The sequence below is a fragment of the Nicotiana tabacum genome, chromosome 10, assembly GCF_000715075.1.
Source record: "Nicotiana tabacum cultivar K326 chromosome 10, ASM71507v2, whole genome shotgun sequence".
Taxonomy (NCBI): domain Eukaryota; kingdom Viridiplantae; phylum Streptophyta; class Magnoliopsida; order Solanales; family Solanaceae; genus Nicotiana; species Nicotiana tabacum.
Window position 1 is genome coordinate 32,257,665 of NC_134089.1, and position 19,949 is coordinate 32,277,613.

The 19,949-nt window shown below is 37.8% G+C and overlaps 1 protein-coding gene and 1 pseudogene across 1 annotated transcript; one reads left to right on the forward strand and one right to left on the reverse strand.

The window, feature by feature from the left end:
* The first annotated feature begins 721 nt into the window (after window positions 1-721).
* Window positions 722-5,185, forward strand: LOC142164626 (receptor-like protein EIX2). Its single transcript, XM_075222762.1, has one exon. It carries the CDS (start codon window positions 4,094-4,096, stop codon window positions 5,165-5,167), a length of 1,074 nt encoding a protein of 357 aa, XP_075078863.1. The 5' UTR covers window positions 722-4,093; the 3' UTR covers window positions 5,168-5,185.
* A 1,305-nt stretch (window positions 5,186-6,490) lies between these two features.
* On the reverse strand, window positions 6,491-9,207 carry LOC107829259 (putative germin-like protein 9-2; annotated as a pseudogene).
* Window positions 9,208-19,949: the final 10,742 nt, after the last annotated feature.

Sequence of the window (19,949 nt, forward strand, 5' to 3'; positions counted from 1 at the left end):
TCTGAGTCACAATATCCAACTACAGACTGATTGTCTTCCTGCTCAAAAACTAACCCAACATCTACAGTATTATGAATATACCGTAGAATCCACTTCACAGCTTGCCAATGCTCCTTTCCTGGATTATGCATATATCTGCTAATAACTCCAACAACTTGTGAAATGTCAGGTCTCGTACAGACCATTGCATACATCAAGCTACCAACAACATTTGCGTATGGTACCTTTGACATATACTCTCGTTCAGCTTCATCCTTTGGCGACATAGTATTACTTAGCTTAAAATGGGGAGCAAGTGGAGTACTAACTGGCTTAGTCTTTTCATCTATGCCAAAACGTTGTAGTACTCTTTTCAAATATTCTTTCTGAGATAAACAGAGTTTCTTTGAACGTCTATCCCTTATTATCTCCATGCCAAGAATTTTCTTTGCCTCACCCAAATCCTTCATCTCGAACTCCTTCTTCAGTTGAATTTTCAACTTATCAATTTCTTCAAAATTCTTGGAAGCTATCAACATATCATCAACATATAGGAGAAGATATACAAAGGAACCATCTTTAAGCTTGTGCAAATACACACAATGATCGTATTTGCTTCTCTTGTACCCTTGCCGCAACATAAACTCGTCAAATCGCTTGTACCATTATCTAGAAGATTGTTTCAATCCGTACAACGATTTTTCAAGTTTGCACACCATATTTTTTTCCTAGCAACTTTGAATCCTTCTGGCTGAGTCATGTAGATTTCCTCCTCCAAGTTTTCATCTGAACTAGTTCCAAATCCAATTGTGCTACCAAAGCCAACATAATTCTAATGGAGGAATGTTTTACAACTGGAGAAAACACTTCATTGTAATCAATTCCCTCCTTTTGAGCATATCCTTTGGCCACCAATCTTGCTTTGATGCGAATATCTACTTGGTTAGGAAATCCTTCCTTCTTTGCAAATACCCATTTGCACCCAATTGCTTTCTTTCCCTTCGGGAGATTGGCCAATCTCCATGTATGATTCTGATGAAGGGACTGTATTTCATCATTCATGGTAATCCTCCACTTATCTTCTTCTGAACTTTGGATTGCGTCTTTATAAGTGGTAGGAACATCATCAGCTACAATTGAAGTTGCACAAGCAACCGTCTCTATGAGACGAACAGGTTTCGTTATTGTTCTTTTTGGCCTGCTGGTTGCTATTGATTCAAGTTGTTGTTGAGGTTCCTGAGTTTGAATCTCCTTTACTGGCTCTCCTTCCAGAGGGTAATCTTCATTTGTTTCCTCCTCTGCTTCTTGTGTAGGAAAAATAAATTTTCCCTCAAACTCCACCTGCTTAGAAGCACCTTCATTTTGTTTGGTATCTTCTGTTACCTTATTTACCATAGCAGATTCATCAAAGGTTACATCCATGCTGAATATTACTTTCTTTGTCATAGGACACCATAAGCGATATCCTTTGACTCCAGAAGTAATTCCCATAAAAATAGCCTTCTTTGCCCTTGGATCCAATTTTGACTCTGTCACATGATAATATGCAGTTGAGCCAAACACGTGCAAAGAGTCATAATCTACAGCAGTCTTTCCATACCATTTTTCAAATGGTGTCTTGCCATCAATAGCAGCAGATGGTAGACGATTAATGAGGTGGCATGCATATGTAATTGCCTCAGCCCAAAATTCTTTGCCCAAGCCAGCATTGGACAACATACACCGTACCTTCTCCAGCAAGGTCCAGTTCATACGTTCTGCCAATCCATTCTGTTGTGGTGTATGTCTAACAGTGAAGTGTCGGACGATGCCATCATTTTCACAGACCTTATTGAAGTGATCATTTTTATATTCACCTCCATTGTCTGTGCGAATACACTTGATCCTCCTGCCTGTTTGATTCTCCACCATCGTCTTCCATTTGAGAAAAATTCCCAGCGCTTTTCATTGTATACACCCCTACTCTTCGGGAAAAATCATCAACAAAGGTTACAAAATAGTGCTTCCCACCCAATGAAGGTGTTTTGGAAGGACCCCAAACATCAGAGTGTACATAATCCAAAATGCCTTTAGTATTATGGATCGCTGTACCAAATTTAACCCTTGTCTGTTTCCCTTTAACACAATGCTCACAAAACTCCAAGTTGCAAGCCTTTACTCCTTTTAACAATCCTTGATCTGATAGAGTTTTCAAGAATTTTCCTCCAGCATGTCCCAAGCGCATGTGCCATAGCTTGGTTGCTTCTGCCTCTTTGTCGTCACTGGATGTTACTGTCGCTGTCCCAATAACTGTACTACCGCGATAACGGTACATGTTATTGTTCTTCCGATTGGCCTTCATTACCACTAGTGCACCAGAGCATACTCTCATCACTCCATTTTCTGCAATGATTTTGAACCCTTTTGATTCTAGGGCTCCCACAGAGATGAGATTCTTCTTCAAATCCGGTACATATCGAACATCTGTTAATGTTCTGATCATTCCATCATGGTTCCTTAATCGTATTGAACAATGCCATATGAGGTAAGATGGTTGTTATCTGCTGAGTGGATGACTCCATATTCTCCTTCTTAAAATTCCACGAACCAGTCCCTGTTGAGACACATATGATAGCTACAAGTCGAGTCCATCAATCATACGTCTGATGATGTTGATGACTCTATTGTAACTAATGAGAAGTCTGAATCATCACAATCAGCTACATTTGAATCCATAATGGCCTTTCCATTGTTATGTTTGGCCTTATTCTTCAACTTCAGACAGTCTTTCTTCCAGTGCCCCTTTTCTCGACAAAAGGCACATTCATCTTTGTTGGGTTTAGATCTTGACTTGGATCTTCCCTTCTTTGTCCTCATTTGATTTTGAGGACGACCCCTCACAACCAGTGCTTCTCCTTCTCCGCCCTTTTATTTTTCTCCCTTTCTTTGTTCATAGCTATACAAAGCCGAACAAACTTCTCTGAGAGAAATTTCGTCATTCCCATGGAGTAGAGTAGTTTCAAGGTGCTCGTACTCATCAGGAAGTGACCCCAATAACATCAAGGCCAAGTCACCATCATCAAAAGTTGCATCCATATTTTGCAAATCTGTGACCAACTTATTGAAACCAGTGATATGTTCGTTCATTGTGGTACTAGGAACATAGGTGAAGCGAAACAGTCTCTTCTTCATGTACAATTTATTTTGACTGTTTTTCTTCAAAAATTTATCCTCCAGTGCTTTCCATAATTTACTTGCAGAAGTTTCCTTTGTGTATGGATATTTCTGCTCTCTAGCAAGGTAGGATCGAATGGTACCGCAAACAACACGGTTGATAATTCTCCAATCTTCTTCTCCAATAACATCTGGTCTTTTTTCTTCAATGGCAAGATCTAGCCCTTGTTGAAAAAGGACATCTAGAACCTCGCCTTGCCACATCCCAAAATGTCCTGATCCGTCAAAAATTTCTACCGCAAATTTCGCATTTGAAATAATTCTTGTCATAAGCGAAGATGCCAATGATGACATATTGTTGACACTTGATGTAGATTCTTCTTGTTTATTGTCTCCCATCTTTGACACAAATATTATTTAATAGCTGACGACAAAAATCAAGATTATTTCCTTTATGGTGTGGAAGATCAGACTAAGCTGCAACCACAGAGCATACTCAGACAGAACCTTGACTCAGTTACCAAGATAAATTTTTTCTGAAGTGGAAGATCAGACTATGCTGCAACCACAAAGCATACTTGGACAGTACCTTGGCTCTGATACCAATTTTTGTGGAAGCAAAATGTATATAGTGTGAATAAGTCACAACTACTATACCAAAAATTATGACAGCCACCAAATAAGACAATAAAGAAACAATAAAAGGAACACCAGAATTTACAAGGTTCGGCTAATTTTGCCTACTCCTCGGACACAACCAATATTCTATTCCACTCCAAAAATATAATTGAAATAATACTAAAGAGAGAAGATACACATGTCTTAAGAAGATAAGAAGGCAAACGAGAGGTCTGTTTAAATCCTAAACATTAGGCCTCCTTTTATAAGGAAAAATTCCCAACCCCAAATTGTCACCCACCGATGTGGGACTTTTGACAATCAACAAGGCATACCAAAATCCATGGAGGTTTTAAATAATTTGATTTCTTTGGACTTTCGAAGAAATAGACTTACTGGTCCATTACCTTCATCATTAGTAAACTGTACAAAGTTGCTGAAAACTAATTTAACGGAGAACGAATTCGTTGGACAACTACCACCATGGTTAGGAATGAAGTTTTCAGATTTGATAATCCTTAGCCTTAGCTCCAACAGATTTTATGGTGAATTGCCTCCAGAAATTTGCCCCCTCAAAGATCTTCAGATCTTAGACCTTGCAAACAATAGTTTCTTTGGAACTATACCAAGGTGTATTAGCAATTTAACAACAATGGTGGCCGGAAATAGGTTGGGGGAAGCTGATATTATGTATAATTCTTTAGTTCCTCTAGAAATTGTGAGAGAAAGCGCAATGGTGACAACTAAAGGCAATATTTACCGGTATGATAAAACATTGGCATTGGTTATAAGTATGGATATGTCTAACAATAATCTCTCTGGAGATATTCCTATAAGTTTTACTAGTCTTGTAAGATTGAAATTTTGTAATTTCTCAAAAAACCATCTGACAGGTACGATCCCAAATGGCATTGGCGACATGAAAGTGCTCGAATCCCTTGATCTTTCAGAAAATCAATTTTCTGGTCAAATCCCCCAAAGCATTTCGAGTTTGTCAACTTTAAGCTTCCTGAATCTGTCTTATAACAATTTGTCAGTAAAGATACCTGTGGGCACTCAACTTCAAAGTTTTAATTCCTCGAGTTTCCTGGGAAATGAGCTTTGCGGGCTTCCACTCTTGGCGAACTGTAATTCAAGTGGTCAAAATCCTGGTGTTGATATTGAAAAGGATGAGAGTGATAAAGATGAACTTGATTGGTTCTACATTGCAATGTCAATAGAATTTGGTCTTAGCTTTTGGGGAATATGTTCTTGTTTGCTTTTCAAGAGATCATGGAGACATGCTTATTATCGTTTTTTAGATAGTTGTTTGGAATCCTTGAGTGTAAAGGTACAAATACGGGGATGGATAAGATTGAGGAGATTGTTATTCTCAAAAGTCTTATTCTATGCTTACTTTTCCTTCAATAAACAATAAAAGATTGTTTGCAGTTGATATTTTATTTAGGCATTTTGTTTTAATCTCCCTAGTTATAGTAGATAACTGTTCGCAAATTATGACTGTTTGCAAATGACTATTTAACGAAACAAAACAAATGTAAACTTGTTAAAAATTGCAAAGTTCTTAACTAGTGTTTTCTGATTTATGTTCGTCTACCTCAGAAAATTGCAAAGTTAATATGCTTTCAACTATGCGCGCTGCCAACAAATCTAAGGGTTGATAAATTGTGTAATTGTTGCCTATAAAAAAGATAACAAAATATTTAAAAATAAATAATCCCTCTGTTTCAATCTCTCTTTTGCTACCGGAAAGGACTCATTTCCAGACATTGAATACTACAATTAATAGAGAGCGCAAACTTCAGCTAAAAACTGAGAAAACATTCCATGTGGAAATGACTTTGTATCGTCACAAATGCTTTCCATTTTGTCAAACATCGTTTTCTGATTCGGTATGATATTTTGGAAGAAAACCAGAAAGCAATGCAATCAGATGAAACATGTTAATATGAGGAATTTGGTAGAGCAAAAGAATGTTAATTACACAGAGCAATGTAAGCATAACGTCACACTCAATTATAAGATCTGTAATAGATTACATATTGTTACCAAAAATCCTGAAAAAGATTGCTAAATTGAGATCAGAGCAATCTATCTAGTGCTTATGCTTTTAGTTGTTAAATTATTAAGATGAATTTCCAAAGACAATAAACATCCGGATGACATATATGTGCATGTACCAGTTCATTACCTGAGCTATCAGCTTTTTTGAGAAAATTATCTCAATTCCTGCATATACCAGATTTTTTTTTACAATGTTTCAATGCAAATATAACGATTTTAGCACCTTTTCTTGTTGTCATCTAACATTAAATTCATATCGGTCTCAAGATGATTCCTCGGCTTCATTGTAGCAATGGACACACTGCTCAACAAGACTTTGAACAGACGAAAAGAATTAACAAACAAGCCAATAGAAGTAACCAAAAATAAAGAGACGTCGCTGATCCATAGACATCGAAGCGATGTGAAGCACTGAAGACCTCTCGTCGGTAGTAAAATGAAGAGTGAAAATGTGAGATTATAACCATCTCTGTGTGCCAGCGACTGTTCAGTGCCACATTGGCTGAGGGGAATGAGTTGTGATATCCTTATATGGTATTTGATAGTCTTCCCTCAGGAGCCCTATGTCCACATCATTATAATTTTTAACTATGTTAACACATTTTCCTTGCCAAACAGAAAAATGAAATAATAGAGCCACTTGTGAGTTTCAATGCCCATAATAGCTTCATTTAGTCTAGTTGTATGGCTGAGGGGAATGAGTTGTGATATCCTTATATGGTATCTTGTTTTTTCCTATAAACACCAGTCCACATGCTACAATGGTTCAGATATGATCAGTCTTGAATGACTTCGCGAGAATCTGATCATCGATACCTGTAGCAAACAGAGTCGTTGGAAGTGAAACAATTCCTGCTTTCGCGCTACCAAATGCAGAAACAACTGTAGCTGATTTATTCCAATCTGATAATGCACTAGTCCTTTAGGAAACACAAATTTGTAGAGTCTAAGTATAGAGCTTGTTACTACTATCTAAACTAACACCATATTCTAGACTGCCCTGCACTACTAATCATAGCTCGGATGCACGAGGGTGAGTGTGAGGTGGATTGACACCCTCGCCAGGGAACTGAAGGGCAGCAAGTGAAGTACACTGTCCATCCAAAGCTGGAAATTCCGCTTTGCTAGCTTTTGTCGACTTAAAGCTTGTAATAACACTACCAGAAATTTGCGCATGCCTGTGAAGGTGAAGAAATTCCCATCTATTGTATCTCCAGTTTGATTTTCAGGAAAAATGAAGTCGGTCAAGATATCTGGATCGCCTGCTCGAGCCATCCAAGAACTAGTAACGATAGCCAAAACGAAAAAGTGATAAGATCCATTGAGTATTACCTTTTGAATGCGGTGTAGTTGGGAACTCAGTGATCTAAATACTGAAAAAATTCTCAATATTTGCTATCAAATGTAGTTTTACCCATCAACTTGAAACCAATGAGATATAACAAGTTCTGAAATCCATGACAAGATATAGGAATCTTTGGTTATTCCTCTTTTCCTTGAAAAGATTGGAGCATGGGTTAATGCTCGAATTATACATCACAAGCCGAGGAAGGCACTCTTTAATTCGAACTGTGGTGACTTCCTCAATTATGCAAAGCAGTTCCAGAGTAGCATATGCAGGAATCTCATTTTTGCTAATATCATGATTGTTGGTCGTCGTTCCAACTGGAAAGGTCTTACTCTCTGGCAAGCAAAAACCTGCAATTCGTCGAGAGATGGAAGGAGTGCTTGCATGAGGAGATGATAAGTTTAAAATCCAACCCAGGCTTAGGCAAGAAGCAACGACAGAAATGCAAAACAACAGAAGAAGTTTGTGGACAGAAAAGAGATCAGTACCTTTCTTCACTTGCACTAATTTGTTGACACACCACAGTCGAGTTGATTGTCTATTCAATTGAGAATTTCAGCTCAACTTTCCTTTCACCAACTGAGCACTGGAATAGCTTACATATTGTTATTAAAATCCTGACAAAGAAAGAAAAAAGAACGTTAAATTATTGGGGAATAAACTTCCATAGTTTTATCAGATTGAACGCAAATAATTGGTATCATGTACCTTTGACTTCTGTAAGTGCTCTGCGTTTAAGCAGGAAACATATATTTTACACGTTCAACAATGACATGTGAATTACTCTACAGCTCCTCCTCCTTCCTCAACTAACTGGAGAAAGGAAAACAGCAAGGTTACACAAATTGCTATTGCGATGCACTAAAAATCTTCAAGCAAGATTGGTTCGTATTCCGGAAGACTGTGCACTGTCCAGCTGATGTCTAATTTCTTAATATTACATTTTGCTATCAACGTTCTAGAGAGAATAGTTAATTCTTACCTATACTAGGTTGTTCTTACGATGTATAAAGATTTTTAGTTGCAAAGCATTGTCTTTTTGGTCATCTAAGTATCATCTCGAAGTGAAGATGCTTCCTCACAGTGTAATAGGCGCTACAAACTGCTCAACAAGATTTAACAAATTATGGTGGAAATATAAGCAAATTCTGGCCAGTATTCACTCTTCCCAAATTCTAGACGTGGTTTGAGCAACGGACTGGAAGGCGCTGGAGATTTGGACAATTGTATTGTTGCCAAATTATTCTCAGAAAAGCGCAAAGAGACTATGAACCAAACCATGTATTGTTGTCAAATTCCTTACAATATGCTGTAAAACCACTTTAGAGATGATAATTCTCGTAACATACATACAAGACTAAAAATTCCTGTTCGTATACAAGATGGTCATAAAAGACATAGAAAGTAAAAGACGCTGTCATATAGTATCCATCCCACGCTAAGGCAAGAAGCAAAGGCAGAAATGCGAACAACAGAACAAATTAACATCACATAGATATTTAACTACTTTACTTTAGATTCGACAGAAAATACAATCTGAATATGTTGATAACAACAACAGGAGATGCACAATACAACGTGGAACTACCTCTTAGCAGGGAAAATTTGCTGAAGAGGAATATCAAACTCTGAAGCATAGATCAAGGATCTACTCGCAAATTACAGGCGAGTTTACTGACAAAATAGCTTATGTTAATAAGAGGATATATAGAACTTTAGGTGGCATACCAGATGAGGTGACCATCAATCCAAATGCTGAGACATGCATATAGATGCATACTGAAGTGATGGAGAAGGGCAACTCTCCTTGTGTCCCAAGGCAGATGATGGTACAGAGATGGCCAGCACTTTACAGCAATCCGACACGATCTGGGTTTGGGTGAGGATTGATAGGACCAAACCTATTGTTGTATGTGAAAGTAGACAAAACAAAAAAAAGAAAAATAAAAAAGAGATGAAAATATGATGTAAGCGCTTACATCGACATTCTTGTGATGTAAACGCTTACCTCGGCATTCTTGTGATGTAAGCGCTTACCTCGGCATTCTTATGATGTAAGCGCTTACATCGGTATTCTTATGATGTAAGCGCTTATCTCGGCAGGGCATTCAAATGCCTATAAATAGGGGTCTACATTTTCATTTGTAGATCATCCCAAAACTTCTTCTTTCTCTCTTCAATTAATAAAGAGCTATTCTTTGTGTGGCCGTGGAGTAGGTAACAATTGCCGAACCACGTAAATCTTGTCTTGTGCAATTTATTGCTTCTCTCTTAAATATTCTTTTTTTGTATACGCTTCCCAACAACTGGTATCAGAGCACAAACAATGTAATTCTGGTAGAAAAGTACAATATTTGTGCAGGTACTATTCATAAGAATAGTGCGACACTATTGATCATCGTTACTATTCACATAAATTGTTTTTGTGAAAAATGGCATCGGAAGAAGGGAAGGTTAAGATTGACAAGTTCAATGACAAATATTTTGGATTCTGGAAAATGCAAATAGAAGACTATTTGTACCAGAAAAAATTACACTTACCTCTGACCGAGGTGAAACCGGAGACTATGTCCAAAGCGGATTGGGATCTATTAGATCGCCAAGCTCTCGGTGTGATTCGTTTGACGCTAACACGAAATGTGGCATTTAACATCATTAACGAGAAGACCACTACAGGCCTGATGAAGGCGTTATCAAATATGTATGAGAAGCCATCTGCTTCAAATAAAGTCTATTTGATGCGTCGATTGTTCAACTTAAAAATGACAGAAGGTGGATAAGTCACGGAACATATCAATGAGATTAATACAATATTAACTCAGTTGAGTTCTGTTAATATAACAATTGATGACGAAATCAGGGCGTTGATTCTACTATCATCTCTACCGGAGAGTTGGTCTACAATTGTAACTGCAGTTAGCAGTTCATCAGGAAGTACCAAACTCAAATTGAATGATATTAGAGACTTGGTTCTAAGCGAAGATATTCTCCGAAGAGAATCAAGTGATTCCCCAGGATCTGTTTTTAGTACCGAAAGCAGGGGGAGAATCAACCAAAGAGGACAGAGTTATGGTCGTGGCATATCAAAGTCAAGGAGAAGAGGACAATAAAAAAACCGCAAGGACATTACTTGTTGGAATTGCGATAAAAAGGGTCACTACAGTAGCCAGTGTAGAGAACCAAAGAAGAAGAAGGAAGAAAATTCAGCAAATGTAATTGCTGAACAAGTCGGTGATGCACTAATTTGTTGTGCAGACAGTCCAGTCGAATCTTGGATTCTGGACTCAGGTGCATCCTTTCACTCTACATCATGCAAAGAATTATTGCATAATTATATTGCTGGAAAATTTGGGAAAGTTTATCTAGCAGACGGCGAACCTCTCGACATTGCCGGAAAAGGTGAAGTTCATATAAAGACTTCACAAGGCACGCTATGGAAATTGCAAAATGTACGACATGTTCCTGGCCTCAAGAAAAATCTGATATCTATGGGTCAGATTGACGATGAAGGATATACAACAACATTCGGCAACAGATCGTGGAAGATAACCAAAGGGAATTTGGTTATGGCATGAGGCTTCAAAAGGGGAACACTGTATGCAACTGCAATAGAAAGAGATACTATAGCAACAGTTGATCATGGTCGTGATACAACATTGTGGCACCGGAGGCTCGGGCATATGAGTGAGAAGGGAATGAAGCTTTTGGCATCCAAAGAAAAGTTGTCAAACCTAAAAGAGAGTTAGTTTCTCAAAGGTGGGAAGGACGCCAAAGAAAGAGAAGCTGGAACTAGTGCATACAGATGTGTGGGGACCAACTCCTGTAACTTCTCTAGGAGGCTCACACTATTATGTCACATTAATTGATGACTCCACAAGAAAGGTATGAGTTTATTTTCTGAAAAATAAATCTGATGTGTTTGTTACCTTTAAAAGATGGAAAGCTGAAGCTGAAAATCAGACAAGTCTAAAGTTAAAATGTCTGAAGTCTGACAATGGAGGAGAGTATGATAGCCAAGAGTTCAAAGCATTTTGCTTGGAGAATGGGATCAGAATGATCAAGACAGTTCCCGGAACACCGGAACAAAATGGTGTTGCTGAGAGGATGAATAGAACCCTAAATGAACGAGCCAGAAGTATGAGAATACATTCTGGATTGCCGAAGTATTTTTAGGCTGAGGCTGTTAACACGACAACTTACCTCATAAATAGGGGACACTCTGTACCACTGAATTTTGAAATTCCCGAGGAGGTATGGACAGGAAAGAAGGTAACTCTCTCACATCTGAAAATTTTTGGTTGTGTTGCTTATGTGCATGTAAACTCTAATGATAGAGATAAGCTTGATCCTAAAGCCAAAAAATGTTTCTTTATTGGCTATGGTGATGATAATTTTGGTTATCGATTTTGGGACGATCAGAATAGAAAGATCCTAAGACACAAGAATGTCACATTTAATGAAAATGTGATGTACAAGGACAAGCTTGAAGTAGAACCAACCAACACCAGCAACCAGACAATGTCTGAAACAGTTGAGTTAGAAGAAATCTCAGAAAATGAAGTGGCTAGAGGGATTACAACTTGTAAGCACGTGATTTTTGCCCTATATGAGAAATACTCCCAGAAAATGCAAAATAAAATGATTTTTCTTGGTGTGCAATTTTGAGTAATTTTGTGATATTTTTGGATAATCATTTGTATTTGTCTGCATTTGCTTATTTGTTAAGTTAATAAAAAATATAAAAATATGTCGCATTTTGCATGTAGGATTTCATTCTACAATTGTTAGTAATTAAATTAGTTTTACAAAAATTAAAAATTACAAAAATAGGCATCTTTTGCATTTTTAGCATTTAATGTCCAAATGAACAATTTTATGCTTAATTATTACTTAATTGTGCGTTAATTGTTATTGAGAGTTAATTTGCGCTTTTATAATTTAATTTAGTTCTTAATAATAACTTAAGTATTTTTATAATTTAGTTTTAGAAAATAAAAGAAGAAAAGAGAACAAAAATACAAATAAAAATCGGATTGGGCCACTTCTTCAATTTTCAACCCCAGGCCCAAACAATTGTCCACGACCCAGTCCACTTCACACGGGTCGACCGGTCTGCCCCATTAACCCAATACCCAACCCCTTTCTTCATTTTTTTGGTCTAAACACAAAAACAAAACAAAAAATAACAAAACCAAAAACCCTAAAACACTAACTCATCCGCCTCCTCTCAAAACTCCAAGCTCACAACCATGGCTACCTCCCCTTCCACACGAGCAGCTCCCATGCCTGCCTCCCCATCAATAGCACACACGCACACACATCAACCACACACAAGCTTCCCCTCTCGTCGGAACTCGGGCAGGCGCTGCTGCGTTGTCCAAACTCAGTCACGTCCAGCCCGTTCCGCCATGGACGTCGTCGACCAGCTGCTCCTGTTCTACGAGCTTCATCTTCTCCGAACTTCATCTGCTCCGAGCTGCTGCTCCGTTCCGTCGAGTTCGTCGTCGTTTGGTCGAGCTTCATCTTCTCCAAGCTGCTTCACCATGAACGACGAAAGTAGTCCGCCATGGCTGCTTTGACTGCCTCGTCGTCCAGTCCCCCCCGCTGCTGTTTCTTCATGTTCCAAACCCGTCGTCCAGTCCCCCCAAGCTGGTTACGTGACTGCCTCGTCATCCAGTCCCCCCGTTGTTGCTTCTTCACAGAACCATCACTGCTGCCCGCGCCATTTTCTTCTTCGTAACCAAACACGCCCCAGCTGCTTCACAGGCCATCTTCTTGTGACGGGCGGCCATCTTCTTTGGTCGTCCGTTCGTGGTCGTCTTCGGCGACAAGTTATCTTGGTGCGATACTCGGTTCCGGACAGTCTGTTCTCATCGTCGTTTGTTCTAAGCTTTGGTCGACAAAACAGTCCGTACGTATTTCGTTTCAATCCGGTTGGTAGATTTTGAGTCTTATTTTTACCCGTATTTTATTTTGATATTTTCGAATCTAAAATCAACAAATGTTTGTTTTGTTTATCGTTTGAATTAATTTTTAGTTCATGTTCATGTGTTGTTTGTTAAATTAATTTTTCAGATTCCAAATGAAAGATTAATTACTTGTTTTTCATGTTTATTTCATGTTCGTATTATTGTTGAAGTGAATATTTGTTAGTTTAATGTTTGTTAGATTCAAATTGAAATTTAATTAATTATTTCTTCAATTTGTTTCATGTGTTATGTATTTTCCAGAAAATATTAATGTTGTTTGAATCGTTAGAATCCGTCATGTTTGTTGCTTAAAAACAGATTTAATTCATGTTCATCTTTGTTTTAAGTTCATGTTTAAATCCAGTGATTTAATGTGAGTTTATGTTTGTCTTTGATTTGTTAATTTAGTATTTTGTTATTTGCATTGTTGTGTTCTTGCTCATACATTCATGGTCTAAATTAACCAGGATTGGTTCCCGATATGGTTAATTCATTCCATTAATTTGAGTTGTGTTGTTCATAGTGTTCATATAATTGTTGTTGAAGATTGTTGAGAAATTGGTCATCTTGATCATATTTTGGTCGAGTTATGATTAATTGAGTGTTTAGAGCTGATGGGGGTAATTTGGTAAATTGCATTGCATTCGGGGGTAGATTTGTAATTGCAATAAGGTCGGAGGGGTAGTTTGGTAATTTAACATTATTTTGATTCTTTATGTTAAGCATGGGGGACAAATATAATGGGGTGGGGTTTTTGATGTACTTGTTTAATATAATGGGGGACAAGACAAAACATAATGGGGAGGAATCTTGTACTTGTTTAATGTAGGCATGGGGGACATATTGTAATGGGTTAGTAATGTGGCATTTATTTAATGTAGGCATGGGGGACATATGGTAATGGTTTGGGAATGTGGTATTTATTTAAAGAAGACATTTAATAGTGGGAAAAAGCATGCCATTGGGGGAATAATTTGGGGGTTGGGAATTGAAGACTTGTCTTGCTATAAATATAGAGTCATTTCTTGACATTGAAAGGAGGAGAAGACTTGAGAGTTTTAAGAGGGATTTTTTGGGGGAGAGAAAAAGAGTTGAATATTATGGAGAGGATTTTTAAGAGAGAGTTGACAGATTCTTTTTACACTTGAGAGTTGACACACTTTTATACTTGAGAGAGTTTGTGATAGTAAAAGAGAAAGATAATTTGAACTTTCACTCGAACAATTATGTTTGTTTTTCTTCGAGTGTTATTCAAAAGTCAGAAACTACTGCATCTCGTATCTTTTCTCTCTTCTGCTTTGACTGCAATTGTACTTTTGCACTGCTGAGTTTTCAATCTGTTACTGGGTTATTCTACTGGTTGTTACTGGTTTTGCGGTGTTGCTGAACCTGCTGTTGCCGCGTTATTACTGTTGCTGACTCCTACTTCTTTTGTTCTTGTACTGCTGTTTCCAGGTACACATTTGTACACTCTTGGCTTGAAGCGAAAAATGAAATATTAATCAGGCTCATGTTCCTGTTGAATTCTTTTGTTTGGATCTGTGTTTGAATATTAATTTTCCTCTCTTTGTATAAAAATGTAGTCGACTAATTAATGAGTAATGAGGCTGCATATGTATGATTTCTTCATCTAATAATGCTAGTTTAAATTACTTGAAGAATAGTTAATCAGCTTTGATATTATTGTGTATCCCTCTCATGTTCCAGCATTAGTAAATAATATAATATAAAAATGAAAGCAGTTTTTCTTTGTACAAACTCGATCGCAATTTTCCAATCGCATTAGCCGTAAACTAATAACTAATAAGTTACGTTTTCAGCATGTAAATAATTAAGAGATTTTCTTTTATTTTAGAGACGAACTTAATAGAAAATATAGTCACTATAGGTTTATCCTTTAAAATAAAAATGAGACGAGCCTCGCCAAATAAATCACAAACCGCCGGGGCCCTCAATAAAATACACAACCATTGACTAGACTTTGGATTTGGCCGTTTAATGAACCTTCACGGCCTCTTCCTAAAATAACAATACGCTAGTTGCTTTAGGCGTACCTTTAATAATTTAACCTTCTTAAACACGGGTGCACATTGATGTGACCCAAATCCAAATCTCAACGGAGTCAAAATGTGTCGACGACCACGTGTGCATTGATTGTGACATGGTTCGAGATGCATTTTCACGACGTTGCAATTCTATAAAAATAAATGATAATAATAAAAGCGGTTTAAACTTAATAAAAGCACATAAGTCACAACATGTATTTAAATCAGATATTTAGCCATTATAATAATTTAAGCGACCGTGCTAGAACCACGGGATTCGAGGGTGCCTAACACCTTCCCTCGGGTCAACAGAATTCCTTACATAGAATTTCTGGTTCGCAGACTTCATTTGGAAAAGTCGAATATTTTTCCTCGATTCGGGATTCAAGATAAACCGGTGACTTGGGACACCAAAAGCCAAACCTTTCCCAAGTGGCGAGTCTGAATTAAATAAATAATCCCATTTCGAATATTGTCACTTAAATTGGAAAAACTCCCTCGCGCATTTAACCCTTCGGGGCGGGCGCGCAAAAGGAGGTGTGACAGCTCTGGCGACTCCACTGGGGATGTAAACCCAGAACCACTGGTTCAGGGTTCAAGAATTCGAGCTTACAATAATTGTTATATTTGGCTTTATTATCTGATCTTTATTACATGTTTTTGCATAACGTGCTAAATGTTGTCTTTTACCGCTTTGATATTATCTGAACTGTATATAAACTGTGCCGAAACCCTTCTCTTCTTACCTCTGGGGAGAAGCTCGCTGGTCGAGACTCCCTATTCTGTTAGTGTCAATACCTGAAATAAGAAAGAGGTCGGACAAGTTACAAAGCCGGACGATCTCGCGGGTCCCCGGTACGTAGCCCCCTCCTCGACTCGAGTTGTCCGCTCGGGTACACAGTCTAGAACAAATACCCAGGTTACGAACCTAGAATAACTTGATTTCATGCCGGATCCCTAGTAGGAACGCTTATTTGCATCATGTTGCATTTGACTTAGGGGACTCAACACAGGGGTTGGGTCCGTCTAGGACTAGCAACCTGAAATGAAAAGACCATCTTGTTGCATCCTATTTGTTTCCGTGCATTTATTTGTCTCGGACATGCATGCTGCCTGACTTTGGAGTATTTGAAAAATATAAACAAAAAAAAATAATAAAAAATAACAGTGTATAAGGCTAATTTTCTACTTTGAAAAATAGCAATGCCCAATTACTGTCAAAACTCTGTCAAAATTTTGCGATAATAAAAGGGGAAAATGTTTTATTTACTAAGAAAAAGAAAAACAAAAAGATAGAAAAATAGTCTTTTATTTTTGGGAAGTTGTTTGTTGAAAAATAAAAGGACAGAATTTTGTTCTAAATTAATTCGGTCAATTTGATCGAACTACGCGGGTCTGATTCTCACCGGATGTGAGATACGTAGGCAAACCTCATCGGTTCCGGCCCCAATTTTTAAAAATAAAAAAAAATATATTTTTCTTTAGTTCTTTCTTTATAAATGTTTCTTTAGAAAATACAAAAAAAAAGAAATAAAAAATAATATAGAAGTTTTCTTTAAACTCAAATAAAAAAAAATAAAAAATAAAATAAATAGTCTCCTTCTTTCTGAAGTCTTTCATATGAAAAAATGAAATAAGAATTAAAAAGCAACAACAAAAATCCAAAAAAAAATACTCTTTGCTTTTTAGTCTCTTTTTTGTAAAATGTCCAAAAAGAAAATATTTGAAAAACTGAATTTCAAAATATTAGGATTTTTCTTTAGAAGTGCTTTTGTAAATAAATAAAACTCAGAATTCCACATCATTTTCTTAAAAGTCCCTCTTTCAAAATTTAAGAGGCAACATCATATACATTCTTTCTTCCGTAGAAAGGTAAAACAAAAAAAAAATCAACCAAACACATTTTCTTTTTGTTTAAAAAATAATAAAGAAAAAAAAATTCCAAAGTTCAAGTCAAAAGCAAATAATTTTTTAGAAGTATCTCTTTATAAAAAATAATAAAACAAAAATCAAAACAATAAAAAATCTTCTTTCTTCTTTTAAAGCATTTCATTCAAAAATTCAAAAAAAAGGGTTAGTTTGCTTACTCTATTTACGGTATGCGAGAACTACGCCGGTTTGATTCTCACCGGATGTGAGATACGTAGGCAACCCTCATCGGGTCCAACCCCACCTTTCGCTAAAATAGCCAAAAATCAATTAATAAATAAAACGTGTCAAATTTTAAATTTTGCCATAAATAAGTTGGGTGGTGTCCAACCTTCCCTTTTGCTAAAAATAGCCAAAAATATATGTCAAATTTTAAATCTGTCATAAATAAGTCAGGTGATGCTGTTTTGTCATAAATAGCCGAATGTTCCCGAAAGGGACGCCGAAAGGCTGACTTTGCATAAACAGCTACCTTTGGGTCATTTTTTAAGGTTTGGTCCAGTTGACCCACACAGCCTTAAAATCTTCGTCACCGAGGCGTTGAAAGGCCGTGTTGGCAATATTGAGTTTTCTAATTTGAAAAAAAAAATTTTTAAATCAGTCATAAATAAGTCAGGTGATGTTGTTTTGTCATAAATAGCCGAATGTTCCCGAAAGGGACGCCGGAAGGCTGACTTTGCATAAACAGCCACCTTTGGGTCATTTTTTAAGGTTTGGTCCAGTTGACCCACACAGCCTTAAAATCTTCGTCACCGAGGTGTTGAAAGGCCGTGTTGGCAATATTGAGTTTTCTAATTTGAAAAACGATAAAAAGAGTCATAAATAAGTCAGGTGATGCTGTTTTGTCATAAATAGCCGAATGTTCCCGAAAGGGACGCCGGAAGGTTGACTTTGCATAAACAGCCACCTTTTGGGTCATTCATTAAGATTTGGTCCAGTTGACCCACACAGCCTTAAAAATCTTCGTCCCCGAGACGTTGAAAGGCCGTGCTTGCAATATTGAGTTTTCTAATTTGAAAAACGATAAAAGAACCGTAAATAAGTCAGGTGATGTTGTTTTGTCATAAATAGCCGAATGTTCCCGAAAGGGACGCCGGAAGGCTGACTTTGCATAAATAGCCACCTTTGGGTCATGTTTAGAATTTTTGGTCTAAGTTGACCCACACAGCCTTATAAATCTTCGTCCCCGAGGCGCTGAAGGGGCCGTGTTTACAACACCAAGTCTTTTATTGTAATTTGAAAAAAAAAAATCAAAGAGTCAGCGGTCAGGTGAATACCGTCTTTTGTTTTGGCAAACGGGGAAAGGAACTGGCTGTTTGTTTTGAGTTCGTAATTCTTTGATTCAAAAGTCTGTTAGTATGGTTAGTTTTTAAACTTTTGCAACCAAGTTTGTTTTAATTTGAAAGTTGAAAAATGTGTTTTAATTTGATAGTTTATCTTTTATTGGCACGAACTACGCAAGGTCTGATTCATGCGGGGTCATGATACGTAGGCAATCTCCATAAGATTCGACCACAACAAAAAAATGAAAAATCGAAAAATGATGAAAAAGATATATTGACAATAATAAGGACCGACTGAGTCCATTCTAACATGTTCTGTTTTGAATTACAAAGAAAGTTGAGGTGGTCGGTTTGTGGTAAGCGGCCGACACAAGGTCCAAAGAAAAATGACAACTAACGTCGAAGCTGTTACAAGTGCTCCAGAGACTCAGAGTCGGAGGGTTCCTCGTCATGAGTCACAATTCGCGACACAACAAGAGCAGTACCACTCTCCTGAGTACCACTCGTACTCGTTTGATCTTGCGGCGAAAACTGAGAAGCCTGCCCGAAAGACGGTACAGGAAGAAATGACCCAAAGAGTGAAAAGCTTAGAACAATGGTTGGAAAACATGCAAGGGCTGGCAGACCAAAAGAGTGTTGCCTTCAAAGATCTATGTATGTTCCCCGATGTCCACTTGCCGCCTGGTTTCAAGACTCCCAAATTTGAAAAGTACGATGGACATGGAGATCCCATAGCCCACCTGAAAAGGTATTGCAATCAACTGAGAGGTACGGGAAGAAATGAAGAGTTGTTAATGGCTTATTTTGCAGAAAGCCTTACGGGAGTAGCCTCCGAATGGTTTATGGATCAAGACACGTCTCGCTGGCATGTCTGGGGTGACATGGCACAGGCCTTTGTCAGACAGTTCCAATACAACATCGACATTGCCCCAGACCGCATTTCCCTTTCAAACCTGAAGAAGAAACCAAGTGAAAGTTTCAGGGAATATGCCATCAAATGGAGGGAGCAAGCAGCTCGAGTTAAGCCACCCATGGATGACCACGAGATAATTATTGTCTTCCTTCAAGCGCAAGAGCCAGATTACTTTCAAAACATGGTGTCCGCAGTTGGCAAAACCTTCTCGGAAGCAATCAAAATTGGAGAGATGGTAGAGAATGGTCTCAAGACAGGCAAAATTATAAGTCAAGCTGTTCTTAAAGCCGCAACTCAGGTTGTCCGGGTTGAGTCTGATAATCTTAGCGACACAAATGAGGAGATTGAAGAAATCATGATGACATCAGGGTCTAGAAGAGGTCCCAAGAGTACATCTCGAAGGTATGAGCAGCCTCCTCAGATGTTTCATGGCTCCCCTGAGCAGTATTATCCACCTCAGAACCCTCAATACTTTATCGCTCCACCTCAGTATGTTGTCCAGCCACCAAAACGCCCCAGGAGGCGAGCACGAGCATCACAAAATCTCCAGAAGTCTCCACAAAATTTTCAGGTGCCCTATAACCCACATCCAAGCCAGAGGTATAAAGGGGAACAAAGGTTGAAAGATAATTTTACACCAATAGGAGA

Coding starts and splice junctions, on each gene's coding strand:
- LOC142164626 (XM_075222762.1), top strand. CDS start 4,094: ATGGAGGTTTTAAATAATTTGATTTCTTTGGACTTTCGAAGAAATAGA.